Source organism: Nicotiana tomentosiformis, chromosome 1 (genome assembly GCF_000390325.3).
Source record: "Nicotiana tomentosiformis chromosome 1, ASM39032v3, whole genome shotgun sequence".
Lineage (NCBI taxonomy): Eukaryota > Viridiplantae > Streptophyta > Magnoliopsida > Solanales > Solanaceae > Nicotiana > Nicotiana tomentosiformis.
In genome coordinates, this window is record NC_090812.1 from 94,501,929 (window position 1) to 94,528,702 (window position 26,774).

The following is a 26,774-nucleotide window of genomic DNA, read 5'->3' on the forward strand; positions in this document are numbered from 1 at the left end:
TTTGAGGAAGTTCAGGAGCGTAAGAGGTGGATATGGTTCACTCAGAGTGTAGTAGATTCCAAAGAGTACCTTGTCCGGGAATTCTATGCCAATGTGGCGCATATAAAAAAGGGGACAAAGGTGACCAAAGTGTGTAACCTTAAAGTGAGGTTTGATCATCATACACTTAACACGTACTTGGGCGTCGAAGATGTTAAGCCAAAGGACTCTTTGGAGAAGTGTGCACTAGGAGACGCAGTCTGACCTTGGTTAGCGGAGATTCTGGCACCACGGGGACTACCACCACCATGGATTAATGTTGGGGTTCCTATCCACCAGAGCACCTTGAGCTTTGAGGCAAAGGCCTGGCAGACATTTATTTGCAGCAGACTAGACTCGTGCTAGATTGAGACTCACCTTCCGATCCCTAGGGCAGTTTTGGTTGCTTTTATTATGGTCGGGTGCCCTATCAATGTGGGTGCCATGATGTCGGCCAACATCTCAGTGATTTCTCGGCAAGTTGACTCATCCTACCCGTATCCTAACACTATTACAGAATATCTCACGGATGCAAGGGTAGAGCCGATGGATTATGACACAAAGCTGAGGCCGAAGAAGCCTTTTACTTGGTATTCATTTATGGATGCGATTAATCCGAAGAAGAAAGTTCAGCCTCCTACCACCGCAGGCCAGTTTGATGAGCCAGCTATGGTAGCTGAGGCAGTTGATGTTCCATCCACTTCAGCCGAGCCTTCCTCCAATGCCGCAGCTATGCTTTCGCCCCCTTCATATCCCCTACTGCAGCGCCTACCACAGCTCCCACCTCGGCTTTGAAGTCAATGCCCATGCCTCCTCATCCATTATCTGCACTGCGAGTCTCCCAGATATTGGCGAGTCTCAACAACTGGATGCAGACAACCACTGTAAAGCTGTCTGACTTGTCCAGTACTGTTGCAGCGCAATACACATCACATGCATCATAGGTTCCTTCTGACCTTGAGGAGACATTAAAGTAAATTCTGGAGAACCAGAAGACTATTATGGACACCTTGGTACAACATGGGTCACTGATTGTAGAGCTGGGAAAGGAAGTAAAGAATATGAAAAAGTCCCAGTCCAACAAGAAGTTAATGGACAAGCTCCGGAGATAGGTGACCAGGCTTGCTACAGCTGGAGATCTCCCCTTTGACATGCTGCTTGACCCACACCATTCCGTCCCAGATCCTACAACACCATCTGCACCGGTGGCACCAACTGGCTAGTCTGAAGAGCCAGACCTTGCTGTCGCCACTACTGAGGCAGTACATCAGATGTTCGCCAACCCATCCACATCTAGAGTTAAGGATGATAAGATTCAGTTGGATGATACTAAGGGCGATGGCATTGCTGGGGACACAAAAATGTCTAAGGAACCATATTGAGTTTTCTTCACTCTTCCCTCTTTTACTCTTATTTTGTGGGGACAATGCTTATTTTTATTCGGGGGGGGGGGTGGAGTTTATTTTATAAATTTTGTACTTTGATACATTTGCCATGTAATAATTCGATGATACTCTCTCTTTTCTTATTTGTATGTATATATCTTCTTAAGGGAATGAGTCCATTTTTGTGTTTAGGTAATAATAGTAGTAGTAATGAATAAAAAGACCTATTTAAGTCATGCTTGAAGAGTCAACCATACTTCAATTGGCACCAACATACTTAACTACATGCTTATGGTTAGAAATAAGGTTTTTGAAAGAAATAGCTCTAGTTAGTGACTTTGTGACTCTTGTGTTGACTTTGGCAATCATCGAGTGATTTAATTGGACCATAGTGATCTTTAAACTTGAATGTGGTCATCGTGGGCCCTCGAATCTGTCCTCTTTTATAATCCGGCTGCATGAGGACCATAGTGACTAGATGAATTGTTTCTAGTCCAAGTATCCGTGCGAAGGGTCTAGAACTTGCCCCGAATGTGTTTCAAGGCAAAATCCTAAGTTTTGCTTGGTTTGAGAAGTGATTTTAGGCTCTCCTTTGCCCATTTGAGTTTTCTATTGCCAACCAATTTCATTATCCCTAGTCAACCCCTTTGAGCCTCTAGCCTTTCTCATTTGATAATCATGTTACAAGCCTTTACCCGTTTTGTCGTGACGCTCTCTTAGCACCTGAGCTTTCCTTATCACTCTTATGAAACAAATGGCTTAAAACGTAAGTTTGGGGGAGAGATGAGGAACTTCAAAAAGGTATCAAGGCACAAAAAGAGAAAAAAATGATCTCTATGAGAAGAGAAGGCAAGAAAAGAAAATAACAAAAAGAAAAATATAAAAGGTGAATAAGTGGAAGGGTTGAATGAATTCAAAAAGAGGTAATAATCCCAAATATGGAGAAATAAAAAAGGGAAAAAGAGAATAAAATGATCAAAAAAGAGTGATGCTAAGTCTCTGTAGTCCCTAATAAAAAGAAAGTGCTTCTAAGAATTGGCAAAGTGTGAGCCAAAAAACAAAAGATGGAGTGCTTAAGGAAAGGTGTAACCACTTACCCATACGGTATTCTACCCTAACCCAAAAGCCTTAATTACATTCCGAAAAAAGTCCTACTTGATTTCAAACCGAGTGAGCTTACATTAGTGGCGATCTACATGAGGGGCAAGCCTATGGTACTTGAAGCCGTACTTTTGATATTCTCTTTAAAGAGATGAGTGAACCTTTCATAAATCTTTGGATTGAGTGCTAAATTTCTTGACTGAGCTAGGCAAATGGAAAGACGAGGAGGAAGAGTTTGGAGTCTACCATGACCTACATGATAGAGCAAGAGTCCTTGATGAGTAAAGTCAATGCTTGAAGCTCAAATGCCACATTAGAACTATATGTGCATGAATGTTTAACTTGTCGCCTTGTTGATATACATGAGTAGTGTAAGTAATTATAGGTCCCAACTGATGTGTGGATGACTCACCTTTAACTCGCTGAAATGACCATGAACCTTTGGAGGTGGGTACTTTATTTGCTTGAGGACAAGCAAAGACTTAAATTTGGGGGAGTTGATAAGTGAGAATTTTGACTACTTATTAGCATCTTTTAGCTTTTGTTTTAGTGTGAATGTATTGAATTGTGTTCCCGAAACTAATAAAATTGTGTAGATTGCAGGAATGCTGGAAGTTTGGTCTATCAAGATGAAATCCGACACAAAAAGGAGTATTCCGAAGCAAAAGACAATAAAAGGGTGCATAAGCACAAATGTGCGGTCAGCAAAAGAAACTGCGGACCGCAGAATTCCATATGTAACTGCAAACCAAGAAGCAAAATTCAATAGAACTTTCAGCTATGTGCGGACCGCACATGAATTGTGTGGCCGCAGAACCAGGCTTTTACTGACAAAGATGCAATGTTCAGAGAATATGCAAGAAGACCAAGTCTTGAAGCCTTTGAAGTGCGGACCGTTCACGAATTGTGCGGCCTCAGAAGTTTGCCTCATGGCCACAGTCCAGAAATGTGCGGTCGAAGAAACCTCCTTCTTGCCAACTAAAGAAATCTGCGGACCGCACATGGAATTGTGCGGCCGTAAAACCTCCCGAGTGGCATTTTTGTTCACGATTTTTGGCCCTATATAAATAGACCAATTTCACAAAATTAGGTCAAGTTTGAACATACAAAGCTGCTGTAGTCGTTTCTTTTAGTTATTTTAGGACTAATTCACACATGAGTTTAATTCGCTTTTCTTCTTTATTCTCTTCAATACCCATTATGAGTAGCTAGATTTTCACTAGTATTGTGATCCAACCATAATATGTAAATCTTATGGGTGATTAATTTAATGCTTGTTTATGATTGGGTGTTGATTATTTAGCTTAGTTCATGCTTTAATTTTAGAATTAATGGTTACAAATATTGATTTATGCTTATTTGACTTAGTCTCTACTTGAAAAAAAGATTGGGTTAATTGAGAGATTGATTAGCCTAATTAAAGGGTTCAAACTAGAGATAGTAAGAATCAAAACTCTGTTGTGGAAGTGCAATTTAGGTAGTCCATTCACTTGCTTCAAATATATACTCGTGACGCCCCTTATAACTCCAAGTGGATTCGACCCCGGCTCATTGTTAGGTAATTATTATTGCATACGACCGTATCATATCTCTTATTGAGGTGTGTTGTGGACGTCATCACGTCTGCATTTCATCTTTCGCAGACTACATTTTGCTTTTGCAGCCTTATATGAAATTCTGCGGACCGCACTGTTATTCGCATTTTTCCTATTAGCTGAACTTGGCTGGAACATCTCATATTTGAGTTATATTTTTTCATTGAGCTCATATTCTCCAACACACTCGCAATTCAACCATCTTCATTAGATTTGGAGACTAAAATCAACACTTTTGGACTAACTATATAGCAAGAAGGTACTAATAATTGGTTAAAATCAACATTTATCAACTCCTCCAAACTTAAGTCTTTGCTTGTCCTCAAGCAACTAGATTAGCTTCCTCCTCCCCTCTTTGTATGATCATTTCAAGGAGTCATCTACAAGTCATTTATACTCAATTGGGACCAACCATTACCCATAATACTCATGCATTCTAGACAAGGTATCAAAATTTTCAAAAAGGTGCAACTTGCTTATCTCATATAATTCTTGTATACCTTTGAACCTCAAGAGTTGACTTCATTTGTTAAGGATTCTTGTTATTTTATGTAAGTCGTGGTGGACTCCAAACTCTTCCTCTTCTATCTTCCATTTGCAATGCTCACTTCAAGTTTCAACACTCAATTTTCTAGTGCAACAAAGGTTTCACTTGTCTTTCACAAAAGGAATGTCACAAGTTAAGCTTCAAGTACCATAGGCTTGCCCCTCATTTAAATCTCCACTAATATAACCATACTCAGTTTGAAATCAAATATGACTTATTTAGGATTATAATGAAGGCTTTTGGTCGGAAGTAGGATACTATATAGGATACAAGTGGTTACACCCTTCCTTAAGCACTTCACATCTTATTTATTGGCTCACATTTGTCAAACCATCTCGCGACTTTTTCTATTTCTTGGCCCTTCTTCTTATTACTTCACATATTGTTTTCTCCATAACTTGCAAAATCATCTCATAACTTTTTCTATTTCTTCACCCTTCTGTTTCTCCATATTTTCTTGTTTATGGATTTTTTAGATTCAACACTAGACTCTAAGATCGGATTAGTACCAGCTTTTTTGATTAGCAAAGTGATTGTTGAAGGGAACCACCACCTTTGAACAATAGATTCATGACGACACTTTTTCATATTGATATTGATCAGTTTACCCAAATCAATAGGCTGTCTATAATAAAGAACAAAGAGTAGAGAGAGTCTAGATTTATCAACTATAGACAAATCAATATAGGGAATTAATCTACTTCTCAGAAAAGCAAATAATGGCTTTGTCTCCTTTCTTATGTTACCATTGAGATAGAGTTTATTATCCGTTGATATATAGCTCCAATCAGCACCATAAGGACATAAATATTTCACTACCAATTTCAAATTTGAATTATCGAGAAATTTAATTGTAGCACTATCATCAACTATAGAAAAAGAGAACAACTTGTTAATAGTTGTTGGAGAGAAATTCAACGTCCTTCCTAGAACATTAGAAAGATTGTTGGTCTCATCTAATTTTTTATAAAACTCCTCAACAAGGGTAAGGATGAATGACCCATGTGATTTTGCAAATTTACTCCATTTAATGTGTTCAATGGTCTGCACAATAAATACTTCTTTTCTCCCATATTCTTTGTTAAAAAATAATTTCTTTTCAGGAATGTCAGAATGAAAAGAGTATTCATTATCCCAATATTCTAAAGATATATTTGAGTTAAAAGCGAAGTTAAAGAGACTTAAATTAGACTGAGAAGAAGGTGAGTATAATAAAAGAAGAGAGAAAAAGGACAAGACACTTGGTTAAGATTACACGACTAAAGAGAAAGAAAATGGTTGTCTGACTGTGGTGAAAAGTTATATTAATAAAAGAAAAGTTCTCCTTTATAATCTTGAAATTGATTTCGTGTGCCAAAATCCTTTGCATGTAGTGAAATCATTCAAATACTGACACTTAAAAGATTTACTCCCTCTCTCCTCCTTCGTTTATTGTTTTTCTTTTTTTTTTTCATTTTTTGCTTTTTTTTTTCTTAGTTTTTTTCAAAACAAAATAAAATTAAAAAGATACAAAGTTATGATGTATGTGATAAAAAAAATTTATCTAAAAATATAATGTGTATATATAGAGGTATATATTTATAAAAATATGATACTTATATATATGATTTTAAAAAGGAAGAGAGAAGAACCTATGTAGACACATACAACTTTTTCTTTTATGCCAATGGTGACAACCTGTCATTTGTCATTAATGTTTTTAATTTTTCTTTCCAAAAGAAAAATTGTTATCTCTCCTACTTTTTCTAAAAGATTAAATCTATTTTTTGAGACAATGACCCATCTTTCTCTCTCTCTCTCTCTCTCTCTCTCTCTCTCTCTATATATATATATATATATATATATATATATATATATATATATATATCTAACTTATTTAACAAAGAGATGAAAAAAATTTAAAATATACCCACACCTATCATTTCACGCGGGACACGGGATAGTAAGCAATAACTTCTTGCTTATATAAACACACACAACCTTTTATTTTGTGCCAATGGTGAAAACCCTAATCTGGCATCATTATTTTTTATTTTTCTTTCCTAAAAGGAAGTTGTGATCTCTCCTACCTTTTTTAAAAGCTAAAATGTACTTTCCCAAACAATGACCTATATGTGTTAACTTTTGATTATATATATATATATATATATATATATATATATATATATATATATGAAAAAAATTAAAATACACACACACACACCTATCATTTCACGTGGGACACACACAATGTTGCAAATTTGACTAATACCTTACAATTACGACGCCTGCAGCTGGGTAAAAGTTAAAAAAAATGACCTAACTTATTTTATACCATTTCTCAACCCTAAACTCCCTAAGGATCCTCAGTCATCATGGTATCACCAGAAGGGTCGGTCGGAGCCGGCTTAGCTAACTCGAAGATGTCATCATTGTCTATGGGAGCTGCCTGAGAGGTGAACATGTCACGCGCTGCAGCAGCAGTGCTTGATGCAAGGCAGAGCTCCTCAGGCTGAGCAGTAGGGGCCTTCTAAAAAGTCTAAGCTGGGTGAGGCTGGGTGGGGTCAATCAACATGTCAAACGGCAAGTTGCCGGTCTCAGCTATCCTAGTCACCTCAGCTCGGAGTGAGTCAACTGACTTTTTGGTTGCCTATGTCTTTCTCATCTTCTTCACCTCTTTAGTCAACCGCTCAATCACTATACCATGCTGCACAAGTGTGTCTATAATCACCTTCTAATTGTCCAAGACCTTGGTGAGCTTTATGTCAATGTCAAAAGAGTCCGGTTGTATAGAGGGATGCCCTGCAATTGTACTAGATATCTCGGAAAGCTTTGATGTAGTTAACTGTATCTAGTTGTTGAGACTTACCAGCGTCTGAGAAACCCTTAAGGCTGACAGTTGGCCAGTAGGAAAAGGCACCAGCCTCAGAACTGGTGTAGACAATGGGACAATGGAGCCGAGGATGATGGTGGACTAGGAACAGAATCTCTGGCATTGGTGGAAAGCTCAGCTGAAGTGGAGGGGATATCAGAGGGACCATGAGCTACTACTACAGGATCATCATACTGGCTAGTAGTAGTGGAAGGTTGTCTGCTCTTCTTTAGGTTCCTTTGGTCTTGCAACTTGTACAAATCAAAGGAGCCGGTTGGTTTAATCTTCATATCAAATGGTATGAACTCCACTTTGGAATCTGTCAAGTACTCTATAATGGTACTGGGGTAGGGGTAGGAGGTGTTACCCTACTGTACTACAAGAGTGATATTGGCCGACATCAGAGCACCAACATTGATTGAATACCCGGATATGATAGAAGCTACTAGAACTACTCTCTCTAGATGCATGTTATTCTCATTCAGGCATGGATCAAGTCCTGTACACATAAAAGTCTGCCAACCCTTCTCGTCGAAACACGGATTATTGTGAAAGATTGACTCTCCGATACCTATCCAAGGGGGAGTAGGCCCAGGTATAAGAATCTTTGCAAGCCATGGTCGGGCATCATCCTTCTCAGCCAACTTGGCCAAGTACTCATTCGGCTCCAAATCTTCCAGTCCGAGGTAGGTATTCAAAGTGCGTTGATCAAATTTCGCTTTTAGGCTGCGCACTTTGGTAACCTTAGTCCCTTTTGCAATCTGCGTCGTGTTGGCATAGAATTTCCTGACAAGGTGTTCCTTGACATCCACCAGCTCCTCAGTGAACTATATCTATCTTTTCCTCTTTGTAAACTGCTCCAGGATTGCTGGATTGTAGTTGTCTAGTCCTTGGCAAGGAATTTTCTTTTATGAGTGAGGGACCTTTTCTTCCACTACCTTTGGAAGTCTGAATAAGCATTAAGGCTCAAAACCTAGTCTTCCCAGACCACTTTTTTCTTTGTTCTTACTGTGTCATCTCTTGCAACTATTCTCCCTTTTCAGTCATCAAGGGCATCATCAGAATCAGAGTCTTGAGCAGCTGCATGTGACTCATGATTAATTCTAGGTGTGCCTTGGAAGTTGCTTTGAGATATGGAAGGCAAAACTTGGGGCTTAGACTTCCCCTGTGGCTGAAATTGCTCTTGGTTGTGTTCTTAAGATAGATACACAGAATTTCCTTCGGAGGTTTCCCTAGACGGTACATAAGAATATGACTTTGGGAGGCTTCTACCTCTCCCCCGGCCATTAATTATTTTCTTGGTGATTTCCTTTTGTGCAGTCGGGTGCACGACACCTCTACCTCCGCCCTTTCTTGGCTACCCATTCCTTTAGATGTCTTTCCTTTTCCTCTTGATTACACCATTATATGTGTATGCATAAAGAGAGTGGTCAGTTGATATACAAGTTGCAAAGCAGTTAAGAGTCATAGTAGCAGTAGAGGACAACATAGAAGTAGTGGGGTGTTCTATATTTATCATGCAAAAAATAGAGTTCAACCGCGGTCCGCATAATTCCAAAACTGCAAAGAGAAAGTGCGGTCCGCAAAAATCCAAGTGCGGCCGCACTCATGTACAAATGTTTCAGGTCTTAAGAGAGAAGTCTCTGAAGGACAGTGCAGACAAGCATCTGCGGCTGCAGAAATCCAACTATGGTTCGCAAAATTTTATTGCGGGTCTGCACTTGAGTAAAAATACTCAGGTCCCTAAGAAGAAGTTCTTCGAAGGACAGTGCGGACCTCTCTTTTTGTCTGCAAAATTGCAAGTACAATCTGCACAAATAAAGTGCGACCACACAACTAGGTTATCAACCAAGCTACCGAAATCAAAAATTGCGGACCGCAAAATTTTGAATATGGTCCGCACAATCTAGAATAATTATGGATTAAGGTTATTTTCTACCTAGGTTATGCAATTATGTATTCAATCCAACTAGGTAACATGGTAAAGGCATGATAATAAAAGGGCCAAACCCATATAAACATAATTTCACAACCCAATGTTAAATTAGCCCACATGGACACAAATAAAGGATGTAATCATAGATGGCCTAAAAAGAAGTTAAAAAGCAAAAATAAATTCAAAACAAATAACAAGATTCAAGTGATGCATACCAGATTGTTCCATAGTAGAATCTCAGTTAGATGGTGAAAATGGCGAAAAGTTTAAAATGGGGACCTATTGTTCTATTTATACTCACGAGTGAGTGCGGTAAAAAGAAGGCGAGTGCGGCCACAAAATTCCAAATGCGGCCCACACTTTGTTACCTGGGGGTGGAGAGCTTGTGGTTGTGCAGTCCACACTTTTTAATGTGTGACTGTACTTCTATCCATCTAGTTTTAGTGACTTCTCTATGATTTCTCTACAGCGACCACAAAATTTTTGAAAGGCCGCAAAGTTAGCTCTGCACTGTTGGGATAAAAGTTCAGAGGACTTGCAATTTAGCATCTGAGCTGCCTCTTTCAAATGCGGTCCGCAGGTAAAATCTACGATAGTAATTTAATTTCTGTTGTCCTTATCTCCTCTTCTGCGGCCGCACAAATAAAAGTGCGGTCCGCAGTATCCCATGCAGGGCACATCATCATTCTTCATCTCAATACCTAATATTAGTCACTGCAACATACTTCAAATCTAGTTAAAAATAAGCAACAACATCTAACTAAAAGAGGGAAAAAAATAACTTGGATTGCCTTCCAAGAAGCGCTTATTTAACGTCGTGGCACAACATAATGTCATAGCATCCTCATTGAAGTAAAGTACGGTCACAATGTGGCTTTCACTAACTTTTCTTAAGTAGTGCTTCACTCGGTGTCCATTGACTCGAAAGATCTCATTATTCTTATTCTTCAAGTCCAAATAATCAAAGGGTGTCACACCAAAAATTTTAAATGGATCACTCCACTTTGACTTGAGCTTCTCGGGAAACATTCTCAATCTTGAATTGAACAACAACACTAGATCATTGTCCTTGAACTCCTTATTCCAAATATTTATCATGAAGGTACTTCATCTTTTCTTTGCACAAGGACGAACTCTCATATGCATAGTACCATAATTCATCTAATTCATTCAAATGTTCAACCCGCAAATTAGCGGCTACATCCCAATAAAGATTTAGCTTCTTCAAGGCTCACATTGCCTATGCTCTAATTTCACCGTAAGATGACAAACTTTTCTGAACACCAACCGATATGGAGATATTCCGATAGGTGTTTTGTAAGCCATTCTATATGCCCGTAGAGAATCATCAAGCTTCTTAGACCAATCCATTCGATTTTCATTCATTGTCTTGGACAAAATACTCTTTATCTCACAGTTGAAAACTTTCACTTGACCACTTGCTTGTGGATGATAGGGAGTTGTCACTTTGTGAGTGACACCATACTTTCCAAGCAATGTGTCACAAGATTTATTGCAAGAATGCGACCCTACATCACTTATGATTGGCCGAGAAGTCCCAAACCTTGTGAAAATGTTCTGCTTCAAAAGCCACCGCACTTCTAGCCTCATTATTGGGTAAAGAAAATACTTCAACCCATTTAGACATATAATTTGCCGCGACCAAAATATAGGTATTTCCACAAGAACTCACAAAAGAGCTCATGAAGTCAATGCCCCAGACATCAAAGATATCGATCTCCAAGATGGTTGTAAGGGGAATCTCATGTTTCTTTGAAATTTCACCGGCCCGTTGACATTCATCACATCTTCTTACCAACTCATTTGCATCATTGTAGAGAGTAGGCCAATAGAAACTATAATTTAGGACTTTAGCCGTCGTTCTTTCTCCACCATGATGACCACCATATGGTGAAGAGTGATAAGACCCAAGAATATCACTTTGTTCCTCCTCCGGCACACACTTTCCAATTACCCCATCCATGCAAATCTGAAAAAGGTATGGTCCATCCCAATAGTAGTCTTAACAATTCCTCTTGATCTTCTTTCTTTGGTTTAAAGTGAACCCTTCCGGAATGATACCACTCACTAGGAAATTTTCCAAATCCGCGAACCATGGTACCTATATCATTGAAAGTGCTAAGAGTTGCTCATTGGGAAAAGAGTCATTGATCTCAAGTCCATCATGTGTCCTCCCCTCCTCCTCCAAACGAGACAAGTGGTCAGCCACTTGATTTTTACTTTCCTTCCTTTCTTGGATATCAATATCAAAATCTAGCAATAAAAGCACCCATCTCATTAAACGAGCTTTAGATTCATTTTGCTCATAAGATAGCGAAGTGCCGCATGATCTCTATCGACAATAAAGCGAAGTGCCGCATGATCTCTATCGACAATAACTTTGGTACTCATAAAGTATGGCCAGAATATTTTAATAGCAAACACAATGGCAATGAGCTCCTTCTCGGTAACGGTATAATTGACTTGAGCACTATTCATGGTCTTACTAGCATAGTAGACCGAATGAAAACTTTGTTGATACGTTTCCCCAAAATAGCCCCAACTTCTACATCACTTGCATTACATATGAGCTCGAACAACAAACTCTAATTTGGATATGTAATGATCGAAGTAGGGGTGGAAGCTTAGAAATAACTTCAATCTTCGCCTTATCCACTTCAATACCATTCTTTGAAATCTTATGGACAAGGATAATACCTTCCTCAACCATAAAATGGCATTTCTCCCAATTGAGTACCAAATTTATTTCCTCACATCTAGCCAACACCTTGTCCAAATTAGCTAGACAATCATCAAATGAATCCTCAACAACAGAAAAGTCGTCCATGAAGACCGCAAGGTAGTCTTCCACCATGTCCGTAAAAATAGCCATCATACACCGTTGAAAAAGTCATCGGCGCATTGCATAATCGAAAAAAGCATCCGTTTGAAAGAAGAAGTACCATATGGACATGTAAAGCTGGTTTTCTCTTGGTATTCCAGTGCAATAAAAATTTGGTTGTATCCCGAGTAACCATCAAGAAAGTAATAGAAGACACAATCGGCGAACCTATGAAGCATTTGATCCATGAAAGGGAGAGGAAAGTGGTTCTTCCTTGTGACTTTGTTGAGCTTACGATAATCCACACAAACTCTCCAACCGGTGACTATTCTTGTAGGTATCAATACATTCTTATCATTGTAACAACCGTTATGGACCGGAGAGATCCATAAGCTATCAGAAATGGGGTAGACAACTCTGGCATCCAATCATTTGATAATCTTCCTTTTGACCACCTCTTGCATAGCCTTTCTTAGTCTTCTTTGATGTCCAATGGGCGGTTTAGCACTATCCTTTATGCATGTAAAATGCGGGGCTTATACCCTAAATATCTGCCAAAGTCCATCCAATAGCTTTCTTCCTCCTTTGTAAAACCTCCAATATGGAATCTACTTGCACCTTAGTAAAATAAGAGAAAAGAATAACCGGTAAAGTAGAACAAGTACCAAGAAATTCATACTGAAGGTGAGGTGGAAATAGCTTCAACTCCAAGGTTGATGGCTCTTTAATTGAAGGCTTTGTAAGAGGATTCTTCCTATTCTCAAGATCCAATGACAAATTTCAGGGTGCATAGTTATAAGACCCCATTCCTTGCAACGAATTCACACATTTCATGAAACTATCCATCTCATTATCATCAAAGTTGAGCAAAATGGCTTCCATCATATCACCAACGTTGATTGTAGCACTAGTATAATCAACAATGACATTGGTCACCAAGTCCATAAAAGAGCACACCTCATTGCTATTTGATTGCCACATAGACTTGTACACATGAAATAGCACTTGTTCACCACCAACCCAGAAAGTGAGTTCCCTGGCTTCAACAACACAAATAGTCTTACCCATAGCAAGGAAAGGTCTCTTAAGAATGATAGGCACTTCATAATCAGCCTCACAATCTAGAATCACAAAGTCCGTCGGAAGAATAAATTTATCAACTCGAACCAATACATCCTCAATCACTCCCAATCGTCTCTTCATTGTTCGATCGGCCATTTGCAACCTCATAGATATGGGTCTTGGTTTTCCAATCCCCTATATTTTGAACACTGAATATGGAATCAAATTGATACTTTCCCCAAGATCACAATGAGCTTTAGTAATATCGGCACTTCCAATAGTACAAGAAATTGTGAAAGCATCGGGATCCTCCAACTTAGGAGCCATGGAATTAAAAATTGCAATTACTTGATGAGTGACCTTGATTATTTCAAAGTTCATAGACCTCTTCTTGGTCACAATATCTTTCATAAACTTGGCATAACCATGCATTTGTTCCAAAGCTTCCACTAATGGCACATTCATAGAGAGATCTTTTATCATTTGAATGAACTTCTTGAATTGATTCTCATAATTTTTCTTAGCGAGACTTTGAAGGTACGGGAGTGAAGGCTTTGGCAAGGGTGCCATAGCCTTTTGCACCACCGGATCCGACATGTCAATTTTTTGTTCCCTAGATGGGTTCACCTCTTCTCGGGTCTCCTCCACACTATTATCAATATCAATCTGAACATCATCTTGTACTTGAACACCATTTTGTGGGATTCCCTCCTCTTGGCTCATTTGGTCATCATCCACGAGTTGCTTTTCAATTGAGGTGGGTGCATTCCTTCCTCTTCCAGTTCTTGTGATAACTGACATAGCATGCCCCGTATTGTTACCACCTGTTGGGTTCACTACCATATCACTTGGTAATGAACATGAATGATGAGTATTAAGATCTTGAGAGATTTGTCCCGTTTGAACTTTAAGATTACGAATTGATATGGTATGTGAGTCAAGTTGGGCATCTGAATCCGTATTCTTTTCCATTATTTGCTTGAACATATTCTAAATATGACCCATTTCATTACTTGAAGAACTTAGACCGTGGGAAAGATAGGAAGGTGAGTTTCGCGGTTATTGGTACATTGGGGGTCTTTGAAAATCCGAACTCCGATTTGCATGATTATTATTGTTTCCCCAATTTCATTGATTGTTACCTCCCCAATTCTCTTGGTTGTTAATGTTGTTATTCCAATTCCCTTAATTGTTAGAATCCCAATTGCCTTGGTTATTTTGAAAACTCCATTGATTTTTGTTGGAGCCTTGAAAATTGCTCTGTTGCCATTGGTAATTAATCACAAATTGTACCTCTTATGCTTGCTCTTGATAAGAATCATCTTGATCATAACCATCATCATCGTGTGCATAGGTCTCCACACGGAGTTGAAATTATGGACCTTAAGTCCTTTTTTGTTAGCTAAAATACTAACCCCTTCCATAGCATAAACTTGCTTAAGAGCTTGAGTTTGATGAAGTTGAGCCTTAGCGAATTGAGTCATAGTTGTGGTCAATTTGGCAATGGTTTGCCCATAGTCTTGCAATTCTTTATGAAGATAATTTATGTTAGGATCACCTTGGGGAACATTTGCTCGGGATTGCCAAGCCGAAGAAATTTCTGCCATCTTATCAAGAATCTCACATGCCTCCGCATAAGGTGTTTTCATGAAATTGGCTCCTGCCAGTTAATTGACCATACATTAATTCGTGGTATTAATACCATGGTAGAAAATTTGTTGGATCATGTTGTCAGTCATATCATTATTCGGGCACTCATTCACCATAGTCTGATACCACTCCCAAATTTCATACAAAGGTTCATTGAGCTCTTGCTTGAAAGCCAATATTTCATCCCCTAGAGTTGTCATATGCCCGAGAGAGAAGAACATTGAAATACACTTCGCCGCCAATTCATCCCATGTATGAATAGAATGATTATGAAAGCATTCCAACAGATCCATATCCTTAACCCTTAGTGACAAGGGAAAAAACTTTAACCGCAATACATCTTCCAAGATATTTATTTGTTTGCTTCCCCAACATGTATCCACAAAACCTTTCAAATGCTTTTAAGCATTTTGATTCGATGCCCCAGTGAAATAACCTCGTTGATCGAGCAAAGTGAATATCATATTGACAATTTAAAAGTTGTCCGCCCTAATGCGATGAGGGACTGTGGCACTTGGATACCCTTTATTGGGCAAAATTCGGTGTTGCGCCGCTTGTGGTTGTGGAGATTGGGGAGGTGGAGGCACACTGTCTTGTTGCCCAAGGCCTCGGCATTTTTTTGTGTGGAGCTTGTGGCATTTCATCAAGCTGCTCCTCTTTGCCATCCATCTCTCCCAATGGTATGTTTCCATGTTCATTATTTGTCATTTGGAACCTACAATCACTTCAGCAAGTTAGAATCACGAAAGTAAAAGAAGTTAATTCAAGAAATAAACTCAAGTATATAGCTAACACCGTAAACTCCCCGGTAACGATGCCAAAAATTGGTCACATCCAATTCACACCAAATTAAGGGAACATGAAATGATCGTTACAATAATAAATCCAATGCGAGTCAGGGTCGAATTCACAAGGAGTTTAGAATGCGTGTTGAGGTAAATACTCAATAGAGAAACTCGAAATAACTAGATTTAGCTTCCAAACAAAAAGGTGGTATCAATTTTGCTAAATTAAACTACTAAAAGATTTGACTAGCTAATGAACAAGTAACAACTGAAATATTTTTGAGGTTTTGTCAAATACAGAAAAGTTTAGGGTTGTAACCTTAACCTAGGTGTAAACCTAATGGGTAGAGTAATTTATGCTTGCTTGATAGATCCGGGTTTATTATGACTCTCAATACACAAGTGCTCATCCAATACCTCTCGATTAAAGAGTGATTACCCTCAAATTGGCTCTCTCAAGTCCAAATGGGTAGAATTAAAATAATTGCATATGAATCCAAGTTGGATTATCCATATCTCTAGTTCAAATCTTTTAATTACACTAATCAATACTTCAACTAGTTCATTGTTAGCCAAGTTTTTCTAAACTAAATCCCCCTTTCTCAAGTAAGAACAAAGTCAAATAGGCATGAACAAATGTTTTCAATCATTAATTATAACTTTAAAGCATAAACAAGGCTAAATAATATTAACCCAATCAACAATAACAATCATTAATATTAAATATTATACACTAGGATTGGATCACAACCTTAGATAAAAATCTAGCTACTCATGGCAATGAACATAGAAAGATGAAAATAAGAAGAAATTGAAGACATAAAGCTAAAATAAAACAGAAAAGTAATTTATCCTCTCTAATTGTACCTCAAAGTTTTCCCAAATAGCTAAGAATAACTACTAGCTGCTACAATATAAAAAGATGCCCTAAAAAGTATTTCACGCCTATTTAAAATGCTCTAAAATTTATGATAAAAATACCCTTCGAAGGGTTCTGCGGCCGCACTTTAACTTCTGCAGCCCGCACTTTGCTAGATTAAACTTGCGGGAGCTTTCAGTTGGAGTAGTTCTGCGGCCGTACTTTAGCGTCTGTGGCCGCACTTCAGCTTCTGCTGATGCACTCAAATTCCTGCAGGCCACATTTATGGATGCTTTAGACTTTTTAAACTGTACATTCTCTGATCTTCGTCTTTCCAGTGTGAACTTGCTTTGCGGACCAAGTGCGACTTGCACATTTTAGCCTGCGGATCACACTTCTACCAAAAGTCCCTGAAGCTTCAATTTTTCCTCTGCGGCCGCATTTCATCTTCTGCGGACTGTATTTTGCTTTTGTGGTTGCAAGTGGAATTCTGCGGACCACACTATTCTTGGAATTTTACCTCTTAGCTTAACTTGGATAGACCATCTCCTCTTTGAGTTATATTTCTTCATTGAGCTCACATTCTCCAGCACACCAGCAATTCAACCATCTTCATTAGATTTGGAGACAAAAATCACCACTTTTGGACTAAAAAGTATAGCAAAAAGGTATTAATAAGTGGTTAAAATCCAAACTTATCACTGACGTCGGTACAATATCCACGAGAGAGATAACAACAAACCTCTCCATCCAACTACGGTCATTATCATCATCAACACCAGTGACGATGCATGGTGACTGCGTTTGCTGAGTTTGAGCATGCCTCCACAAAACATTTTAGGGGCATAGAGGTTGATCATATGATCAAGAGTAAGGTTTTATTGAGCCTAGGAACACAAGAATCGAAGGTAAGCCATTGTGCACCATATTGCCGGCCTTACCTAAGCCAAACAAACTCAGTAAATCTGGCAAAACTTGAAAATGACTAGGTCTATTTTCCTGCCAAGTCTTAAAGTGAAAGAGCACGTGTAAATGTAAATATACCCTAATTTGAAAATGTAATCCTATCCACTTCACTGAAGGTTGGAGCCTTAATTTTCTTCCAGCCACAATCCTCTCTTACGACAGAAATACTGGTCGAGCGAATAGAAGGGGGATATTCACCAACAACTCTATTTCTGTCGTAATCGGGGTCAGAAGATTTCTTTTGAATATGGAGATCTATTTCGCAAGACAACTAAGAAGGGATGATCGTGTTATTAGAGGGAGGACCGATGTTGAGTTTCTTCGATTGTTCTTCTTGGATGGGCTGGCGATGCAAGTACCTATGTAACAGGAGGAAGAAATAATAGAAGACATAATGATGGAAAGTATGAATTTATAAGTTTTTACTGAGAAAAGGGAAGTGGTAGAAACGTTTTAGGAAGACTCAGAAAAGAAAATTTGTAAAAGTGAAAGGTGAAAGTGGTAAGAGGGGGAGAAGTTTATAAGCAGTAGAATGTGAGGCCATCACTACCTCGGTAACTGACAAAAAATACTTGTCGAATCACAAGACAACACGTGTTCGACTCATTAAATGCAAAGATACATGCGTCCTTTCAAGTGTCAGAAATGTTCAAAAACTTTTCCGCCAAGAAAAGAGGTCTTATCTACTTTTCGGTCACATCAAGTTGGGTCATCAAAAATAGGGGGACTATTTGTACAGGGTAGAATAAATGAATGACAGGTGGACGTAACGACCCGACCGATCGTTTGTGTATTTGAGCACCTTTTCCCCTTTTGATGATTCACACATATGTATTTTTAATTTTATGACTTGAGGGGTTAATTAGTTTTTTTTCGAAAAGGTTTTTGGTTGATTTGGACCCTGTGATTCTTGGTTTAGAAGCCTAAGTTGGGAATGTTGACCAAAATTAGACTTTTATAAAAATGATCTCGGAACGATATTTTGATATTTCTGATAGGTCCGTATTGTAATTTTAGACTAAGGTGTATGCCCGAAATTGAATTAGGAGGTCCCTAGGTTGATTTGGCTTGTTCTGCCAAAAGTTGGCAATTTGAGGTTTAATGGTTTTCCTAAGTTTGACTGTATGTTGAATTTTTGGCTATCAGGTTTAGAACTTGGTTTTGGGACTTGGAATAGATTGGTTTTCTATTTGGAACTTTTTCACAAAATTTGGTGTCATTCGGAATTAGTTTGATAGGATTCGAACGTTTGGGGTGCAATTCTAGAGGTTCTTGAGTTTTCTTTTGAAATTCATACATTTTAATGTCCGATTCGTGGTTCTAGATGTTATTTTATTATTTTGATCATGCGATCAAGTTCGTATGATATTTTAAGACTTGTGTTGATGTTTGGTTTGGAGCCCCGAGGGACTCGGGTGAGTTTCAGATGTGTTTCAGATTGGATTGAACTCATTTTTTGGTTGTTGGTGTGTTGGTATTGCAGTTATCGCAATTGCGAGTACCAACCTCACAATTGCAAAGTGATCAGTAGGGGCAGGTATCGCAATTGTGATGCCTCACTCGCAATTATGAAGTGTAGGCTAGTATGGGTAGTTTCACTATTGCGACAATTTGGTCGCATTTGCGATGAGAGCAAGCTTCACAAATGCGAAGAGTGTCGCATTTGCGACATCCCTCTAAGCTGTCAAGTGCCGCAATTGCGAGTCCTTCTTCGCAATTACGAGAGTTCGCAATTGCAAACTCAGTGTCTCAGTTGCGGCATCTGCACCTGAACAAAAAGGGCTGAAAAGTCGGGATTTGATCTCATTTCTCTCATTTTAGAATCCTAGACTCGGTAGGAAGCGATTTGGAGAGGGGATTTTCACCTACAATCATTGGGTACGTGATTTTGATCAATTCCCAACTATATTACATGATTATATATGATATTTAATATCAAATTTATGTGAATCAAAGAAAAATTTTGGGAAATTTTCTCTATGTATTTGAAAAATAAAAATTTGGGATGAGAGTCGAATTGGACTCGGATTTGAGAGTCGAATTGGACTCGTAGGATTATGGGTAGTCGGGATTAACCCTTGGACCCGGATTTTGATCGGGCGGGCCCGGGATTGACTTTTGTTGATTTTTGGAGAATTGTGTAAAGCTCTTAGCTTTATTAATCGGAATTGATTTCTCTTGCATTATTTGATGATATTAAGTCATTTTTTGTTAGATTTGAGTCGTACGGGAGGCAAATTAAAAGGGAAAAGCTATTTTTGAGTGTTGATTTGGCCTAGTCGAGGTAAGTATCTTGCCTAACTTTGTGTGAGTGAAATTTTCCCTTAGGATTGGGTTGATTGTACTATTTGAGTTATGTGGATAATGTGTACACGAGGTGACGAGTGTGTATACGGGCTTATATGTGATATTTGACTGGTTTAGACTCTTAGACTACTTTTAATCTCTTAATTGAAGTTATAATTATTTGTTCTATCTTTCGTTGTCAAGTTTACTCCTACATTTGAATTTGTTATTACATATGCTAGTTTTCGTTGTCGAGGTTTTACCTTATGTGCCTTTATTTGTAGTTGTTGTTACATGTTATTCCTTTCATTGTTGAGTTATTCCAATGCATTTAGACGTAATTGCTATTTTATGCTATTTCTTTCATTGTTAAGCTTATGTTATGAACTTGAAGTGAAAGTTGCCTTTTCTTGGGAATACCTTCTTTGTGAGTTATTGAAGTTGTAGTTGAGAAAGCTAATAATACATTGAGGTTGAAGTTGTTGTTTATCGAGATATCTTTCTTTGTTGAGTTGTTTCTCATTCATTTTGTTATTATGGAGATTCTTGTACATATTATGGTTGAACCGTGGGCTATGTGTTGTGGTAACATTGTTATTATTGATTTGGTAACGTGTGGCATATAGGCATATGTGGTGAGAGTTGATTAATGTATTGTGATATTGATACGCATGTGGTAGTATAAGGGTGGGTATTGAAACGCATGCGGTGAGATAATGTGAGATTTATACGCGTGTTGCTAGTAAGGGAATTGCTAAAGCCACGTGCTGAGATAAGGGGCCTCAAACGCGTGTAGCTATTCTGGAAAAAATATTTTTAAAATAAAATACAAGGCTCACGCAGTGAAATAAAGAAGATTGTGATTATGTCTTGTGAAATGTGAAATAAAATAAGGTGTGGTGCCTCGGTTGTGATTCTTGTTGTACATTCTATGTTGAAAGAGCTTGTTGATAGAACGGTTGTTATTATTCCCTCATTTGACTTACCTGTATTTGACTGCATTTGATTATTCATTGTCTGTATCACATGCTCATTCTTGTGGTCCTTTATTTCTTTTATATTCATTGTTAGCCTTACTTCATTACACTGCTTTGTTGCCATTTAATTCTTTGCTTTCCGTTATTAGATTATATTATATTCTGTTCAGGTTCCTTTTGTCTAGTAGGTGTCTTGACCTGGGCTCGTCACTACTCTACTGAGATTAGGTTTGATACTTATTGGGTACCGTTGTGGTATACTCATGCTACGCTTCTGCACATTTGTCAAAATTCAGGTACATCTGCTCGTGTCGAATGCTAGTGATTGACCAGTTATTCCAGAGACTTCAAGGTATACCTGCTCGACGCTCGCAGGCCTCGAAGTCACCTTCTTCTACTGCTTTGCTATTGTTTATCTTCATTTCAAACAGAGTTGTATTTAGAGATTATTAGTGCATTCTCTGTAGCGCTTATGACTCAGTCCCACCGGTTCTGAGAGATATTTGATAGTTGTACTGTTTGGGCTTTATTATGATAGTTTAACAGTTTAATTTAATATCTAGGTTGTTATTTATGCTAATTCTCAATGTATGTTAGGCTTATCTAGTCTTAGAGACTAGGTGTCATCACGATATCCTAAGGTGGGAATTTGGGGTCGTGACAAGGACGTCTGTCGAGTTGACACGTGATAATAAAAACATGTATGATATGAGTCAGCAAATAGCTGACACCGGATACAAGCATGTGACCAGTGTTGTATGAGTTCCGAAGACACTAAAATCGGAGAGGAGAATTTTAAAGCAAGATACCGATTGAAGAAGGCAACATTAAAGGAGCAATCGTTATTAAGAATCCTAACATTTATACTCAACTGTTATGCAGCTATCAAGAGATGTCTTTATTCGCCTTAAAGAGAAACTTGATTTGGGGATCTTGTCTCCTCTACTTTAGCTATAAATAGAGAAATTTTGTACTCATTGAACGAGACGAAATACTTGTATGAAAAAAAGGCTAATATTACTCTCATATTCTGCTAAACATTGTTCTGCCAGAATAGTTAATTCTTGATATTGTTCTTGTTTCCGAAAAAGTTCAATTCGAGGTCCAGTCTTGTCTTTTCTTCAATTATTCTTATTTTTTGAGTTTTGTTCTTTATTACTTTATTTTTTCGGATCACTTTAATTCAGGTGTGTACAAATCACGTTACATATTCGAGTGTACCGTTTTACGGGTAAACAATTCGAATAACAATCACTATATTCCATATGTAGAGATCTTCCATCCTTTCTGTAAGCTGTCTAATGTACAATTAATCGAGTGCTCTGGATTTATTCTAGGTCGCCAGCAATAGATCCTCCTGACTATGCGGCCACACGCGGCCCTATTAGATTCTCTCTTAATCATACGTAGCTTATTCAACAAGTGGGGAGATATTCCAAGCTCCGTGTCTCGTCGTTTGGTTTCTTCATAATCTTGTTTTAAGGAGGAACAATAGACATGCTGATCATGAGGAGACCTCATTCCCATGATAATTCTTACTCACTACTATTTAATTGAATGAGGGAATTCAAGATATAAACGGATTTAATTTGTGATTGTTATCATAGGTTGTTTGCCGATATTAATAATTAACCCAACTAGCAGTCCATTTAATTTTTTAAATTAAAAATAACTAGCGAATGTATTTTAAAAGTATAATTCATGTATAATATATGTATAATCAATTTACAATCTATGTATACCGGCTAAAAAAAATAAATACGGGGCCGACTGAAGGGCTAGGCAAGTAAGGCATATGCCTTAGGCCCCCCATTTCGAGAGGCCTCAATTTTAAAAGAAATATGTTATGTGTTAATTTTTTCATAAAAAGTTTTAACATTTTATAGTAAAAATTTATCATTGTGAAGTTGATGTGACTGTTGACAGATGGAAAATTCCTCCCGAGTAAAGTAAACATATTTTTATGCTTTCCTAAAATTTAATATTACCTTCATTTTGCATTTTTACATTCAGATCACTAAAGCATAATATTCACTCTAATATTGATGGCTTAGATTTATATTTCGGATTAAAGTGTTAAAAAAAGTAGTACAAATAGCAGATAATACTCTAATCGATATACTTAATTACATAAAAAGACTTGATTCTTTTTCAAATGCCTAACAATTACCTCAACGGAAAGAAGTTTTCAAAACAAAATAGATAAAATCTTACATAAGATCAATAACGTCTCAAGAATGATTAAATCGATTAGCTATATTATCAATTTAAAAAAAATTGGGCCTCTAATTGTAATTGCGCTTTAGGCCCCCTAAGTATGTCTGAGTTGCCCCGAGTAAATAATGAATATCTACCCAACTATTTGTGTAACAATCCCTTATTTATATAGGGGCTAAAGCTAAAGAAAAGCCCTAATTACTTTACAACACCCTTTTTCTGTTTGAACTGGGGGTTGTTGAGAAAGTTGAAGTCATTTTATTTTTCACATTCCGTCGGGTGATAAGTTATTAAGTACTTATTTACTTTCAGCAAACCACCCCCGAATTTAATCAATTAGACATTAGCCCTTATATTTATTAAACCTCACTTTAGATCCCAAGATAGGACATAGATGTAATCCAATGTAACTGTCACACGAGCCACTTCTTACGTACAAGATACAGAAAGGGAAATTAAAAGCGACTCCACACATAGACGTGTTATCTCGTAAGTTTCCAAATTAAATAAAGAGTATCATTGACAATTCTTTTTTCTTCTCAATGCGATTTCAAATTCGGGAAGTATGTTTGATTGATTTTTTCTAGCTTCTTACCGTAATCGACTGGTACTATTTCTTTTAGACTTGTGTATTTTGATGAAGTGCCTTTTCAATTTAAAACATCGGAGGTGCGTGTGAGGTCTTGAGTATAAAGGGCGAACGAACATAGGCAACATTAGCTACATATTTATTAGTATTTAAATAACTAAATATAGTGGTGTTTGGATAGAGCATTTCAGATCATTCATATGAATGATTTTAACTTGTTTGGAATTCATGTGTTATTAATTAAGTTGCTCTGATAAGAAATGAGTAATATTGTAGTTTATTGATCCAAAGTCACAACATTAACAATAACACATTAAGAAAGAAATATAAGAAAAAGGAGCACCTCATTGTCAAAAGAGAAATGATGCTCCCTATATCATATCATGCATAGTAATAAATCAGCAAAATACAAATTAAATAGAAAGAAAAAGGGTCAAGACTCAATATTATCTCATCAAATCTCATGAGTCGATGATGGGACAGAATTAAGTAGCAAAATTCATCTAATAACCCTCACCCTGATAATTGGATTTGGAGTCATCAGAAGTGTAAACAAATGGAGCAACAGAGTACAATAATGTGTTCTTGCCATTGAGAAATCGGTAAGAAGTAAGAAGAGCTCCTGTTTTTCCCTTATTTTCATCTGTTGGGACATCACATTCTTCGAGAGAAGAGCTTTCTAAGAAGGCCTTGCACTGTGTGATTTTGCAAGATTCATATCCTTTGTGCTCCTTTAGAGAAAATACTGCATAGTAATAACCCTTTGAGTCCGATTGGTAACTTGAAAAAGAGAAAGGCGCAGTTTCATATCCGTTCTTCTCTACACCCAAGCATGTTATCCTTGCTACAGCTCCTGCACATACAGGGTAAGAGGGATTTAACTGTGTAATGTAATATATTGTAACAGGTTTATTTTTCAGGTTAATTACCATATACTTATAATTCTAGTTATAATTGACAGTTACTTGCAATTTTACTATGTTTGTATACAAGTTAAAATTAAACCAAAATTATGGGGAGAAACGTACGTGCATGGATGCAACAACTGTAAATGAAGACAGACACAGTTGGCTACTATGGATCCGCCTTTAGGCAATGGGAACAGCACATTCACTGTTTTAGGTTCGAACAACTATTACGAAATTTTAGAAAATTACACTTCGTCTGTCACACTTTATGTGGATTGTTTGTGAGATGAAAGTCAGACTATCTAGTTTTTTTTGCTATAGAATTTTAAACTTTCTGCAATAAAATTTACATATTTAGAAATTACATAAAAAATATTACTATAAATTACGATAATTAAAATATTAAAATATTTAAAAGTCATGAAAAAAATTACGGTAAAAAAAAAAACTTTTTGACTCTCAAAATATATGCATGTCTGCATCACATAAGGAACAGAGTTTATGTTTATCAATTTTTCACTAATTATCACACGAAAAGTAGTCAATGCAATATGGTATTGCATATTGTTAGAAACTATCTTAGAAAAAATTAAAAACAAAGGATTTGATATAAAGTATGTATATTCACTATCCTTTAACAAATTATGTTCCATTATGTTGCTATTGAGTATATGTCGGTCCTTCAAGATTTAGGGGAAGCTTGGCAAAATTCAAGTTAAGCAAAAACAGGGTGTGAGTATTTGAGAGAAATTGGTAGGTAATCTGATTGTTTTGTATGCATATTTTGAAGGCAAAATACAAGTACTATATAGGACTTACCCTTAAGTGGGATGAGTTTAGATCCAGATTTGCAATAAATCATTCCCTGAACAGCAATGATAGATGCAGGAATCAATCCCTTAGTGGGCAAATGTTTCTTCAAATTGGATTTTGGGGCATTTTCATAACCATAATTATGTCCATTTCCATAACTGCTGCTTGCAAAAGCAATATTGGTGGCTGCTACAAGGAACAAGAGAATGCAGAAAGCTGGCAAGTAATTGCTTGAAGCCATTGTCAATATTAGAGCAACTTCAGGGATATGTGTATCTGATTTTGACTACTGATAATTTGGTTGGTTTCTCAACGCTTAATATAGAAAGAAAAATTGTCAAACTTTGTGGTGTTGTTGTATAAGGGTGCACGTATATATTTAATTGGAGGTCATGTATGTCAAAACATTACAGGGTTGCACGACCAATATTTGGTCGACCACTAACTTTTAATCATACCAACTTAGTAAGCTTTATGCAATTACGGTTAGATTCGAAATAATCAGGTGTGATGCGAAAGCTAACAAAATAAATCTTGAACGACGATAAATCAGACAACAAAAGAGAAATATAATAGAGACACAAACATATAATGTGGTTCAGTCAATTTGACTCACATCTACGCGCGGAGAGGAGAAATTCATTATCTAAAAGAGAGTACAAAATACTGAGAGAATAACCTCACAAAGAGGCAAATACAAGTGACACACTAACACTTGTCCCGAAAAGTTTTTCCCCTAACAAGAATCTCAAATCTCTTATGGTTACATTGTGGATGCTGCTAAATGAGAAGGAAGGATCCTCAATTTATAAAAGTCCAAAACATTTTCCTTTCCAAGATTAAAGACTAGTCAAATATAAGAGATTTATAATTTTCTTTTCCTAAAAAGAAAAATCAATTATGATAAATATGTTGTCTTTCCTTCAAGAAATAAGAAAACCAAATATGGCATGAAAATAAGGACAAACGCCTAATAATTACTTCATTTTGCAGTTAGTTCCACTTATTTTCTCCGACCGTATTTTTTTCTCATTCACATGTACATTTGGTTTTCACTATATTGGAATTTAATTATGATCATTTGCCTTTCTGTTTTTTACATTCACTTGATCTTAAAGTTGCAAGCGTTACTATGGTTTTGTAAGGAATAGATCCGTGAAAGGAACTCAAGGAAATGATGAGCATATGCTATCCAAAACTTTTAGTTAATTGATGAAGTATCATAATACCATGAATTGAGAATAGATATTGGATGTTATAATATTTATATTATATGTGGGACGTATAGGTTTTGAAATTCTCTTATATATGTATACTAGATGATGTACCCGTGCGATGCACAGGCCCAATTGTTATTTTTTTTTCTTCCTCTTATTTTTTTCCTTTT

The 26,774-nt window shown here is 37.2% G+C and overlaps 1 protein-coding gene across 1 annotated transcript; it reads right to left on the reverse strand.

The window, feature by feature from the left end:
* Positions 1-23,993: 23,993 nt before the first annotated feature.
* LOC104102541 (protein SEED AND ROOT HAIR PROTECTIVE PROTEIN-like) lies at positions 23,994-25,709 on the reverse strand. The gene is made up of 2 exons (XM_009610274.3): positions 25,394-25,709; positions 23,994-24,519 (listed from the first exon to the last, which is right to left on the reverse strand). The coding sequence occupies exons 1-2, from the start codon at positions 25,626-25,628 to the stop codon at positions 24,170-24,172; spliced, it is 585 nt and encodes a 194-aa protein (XP_009608569.1). The 5' UTR covers positions 25,629-25,709; the 3' UTR covers positions 23,994-24,169.
* Between the last annotated feature and the right edge of the window lie 1,065 nt (positions 25,710-26,774).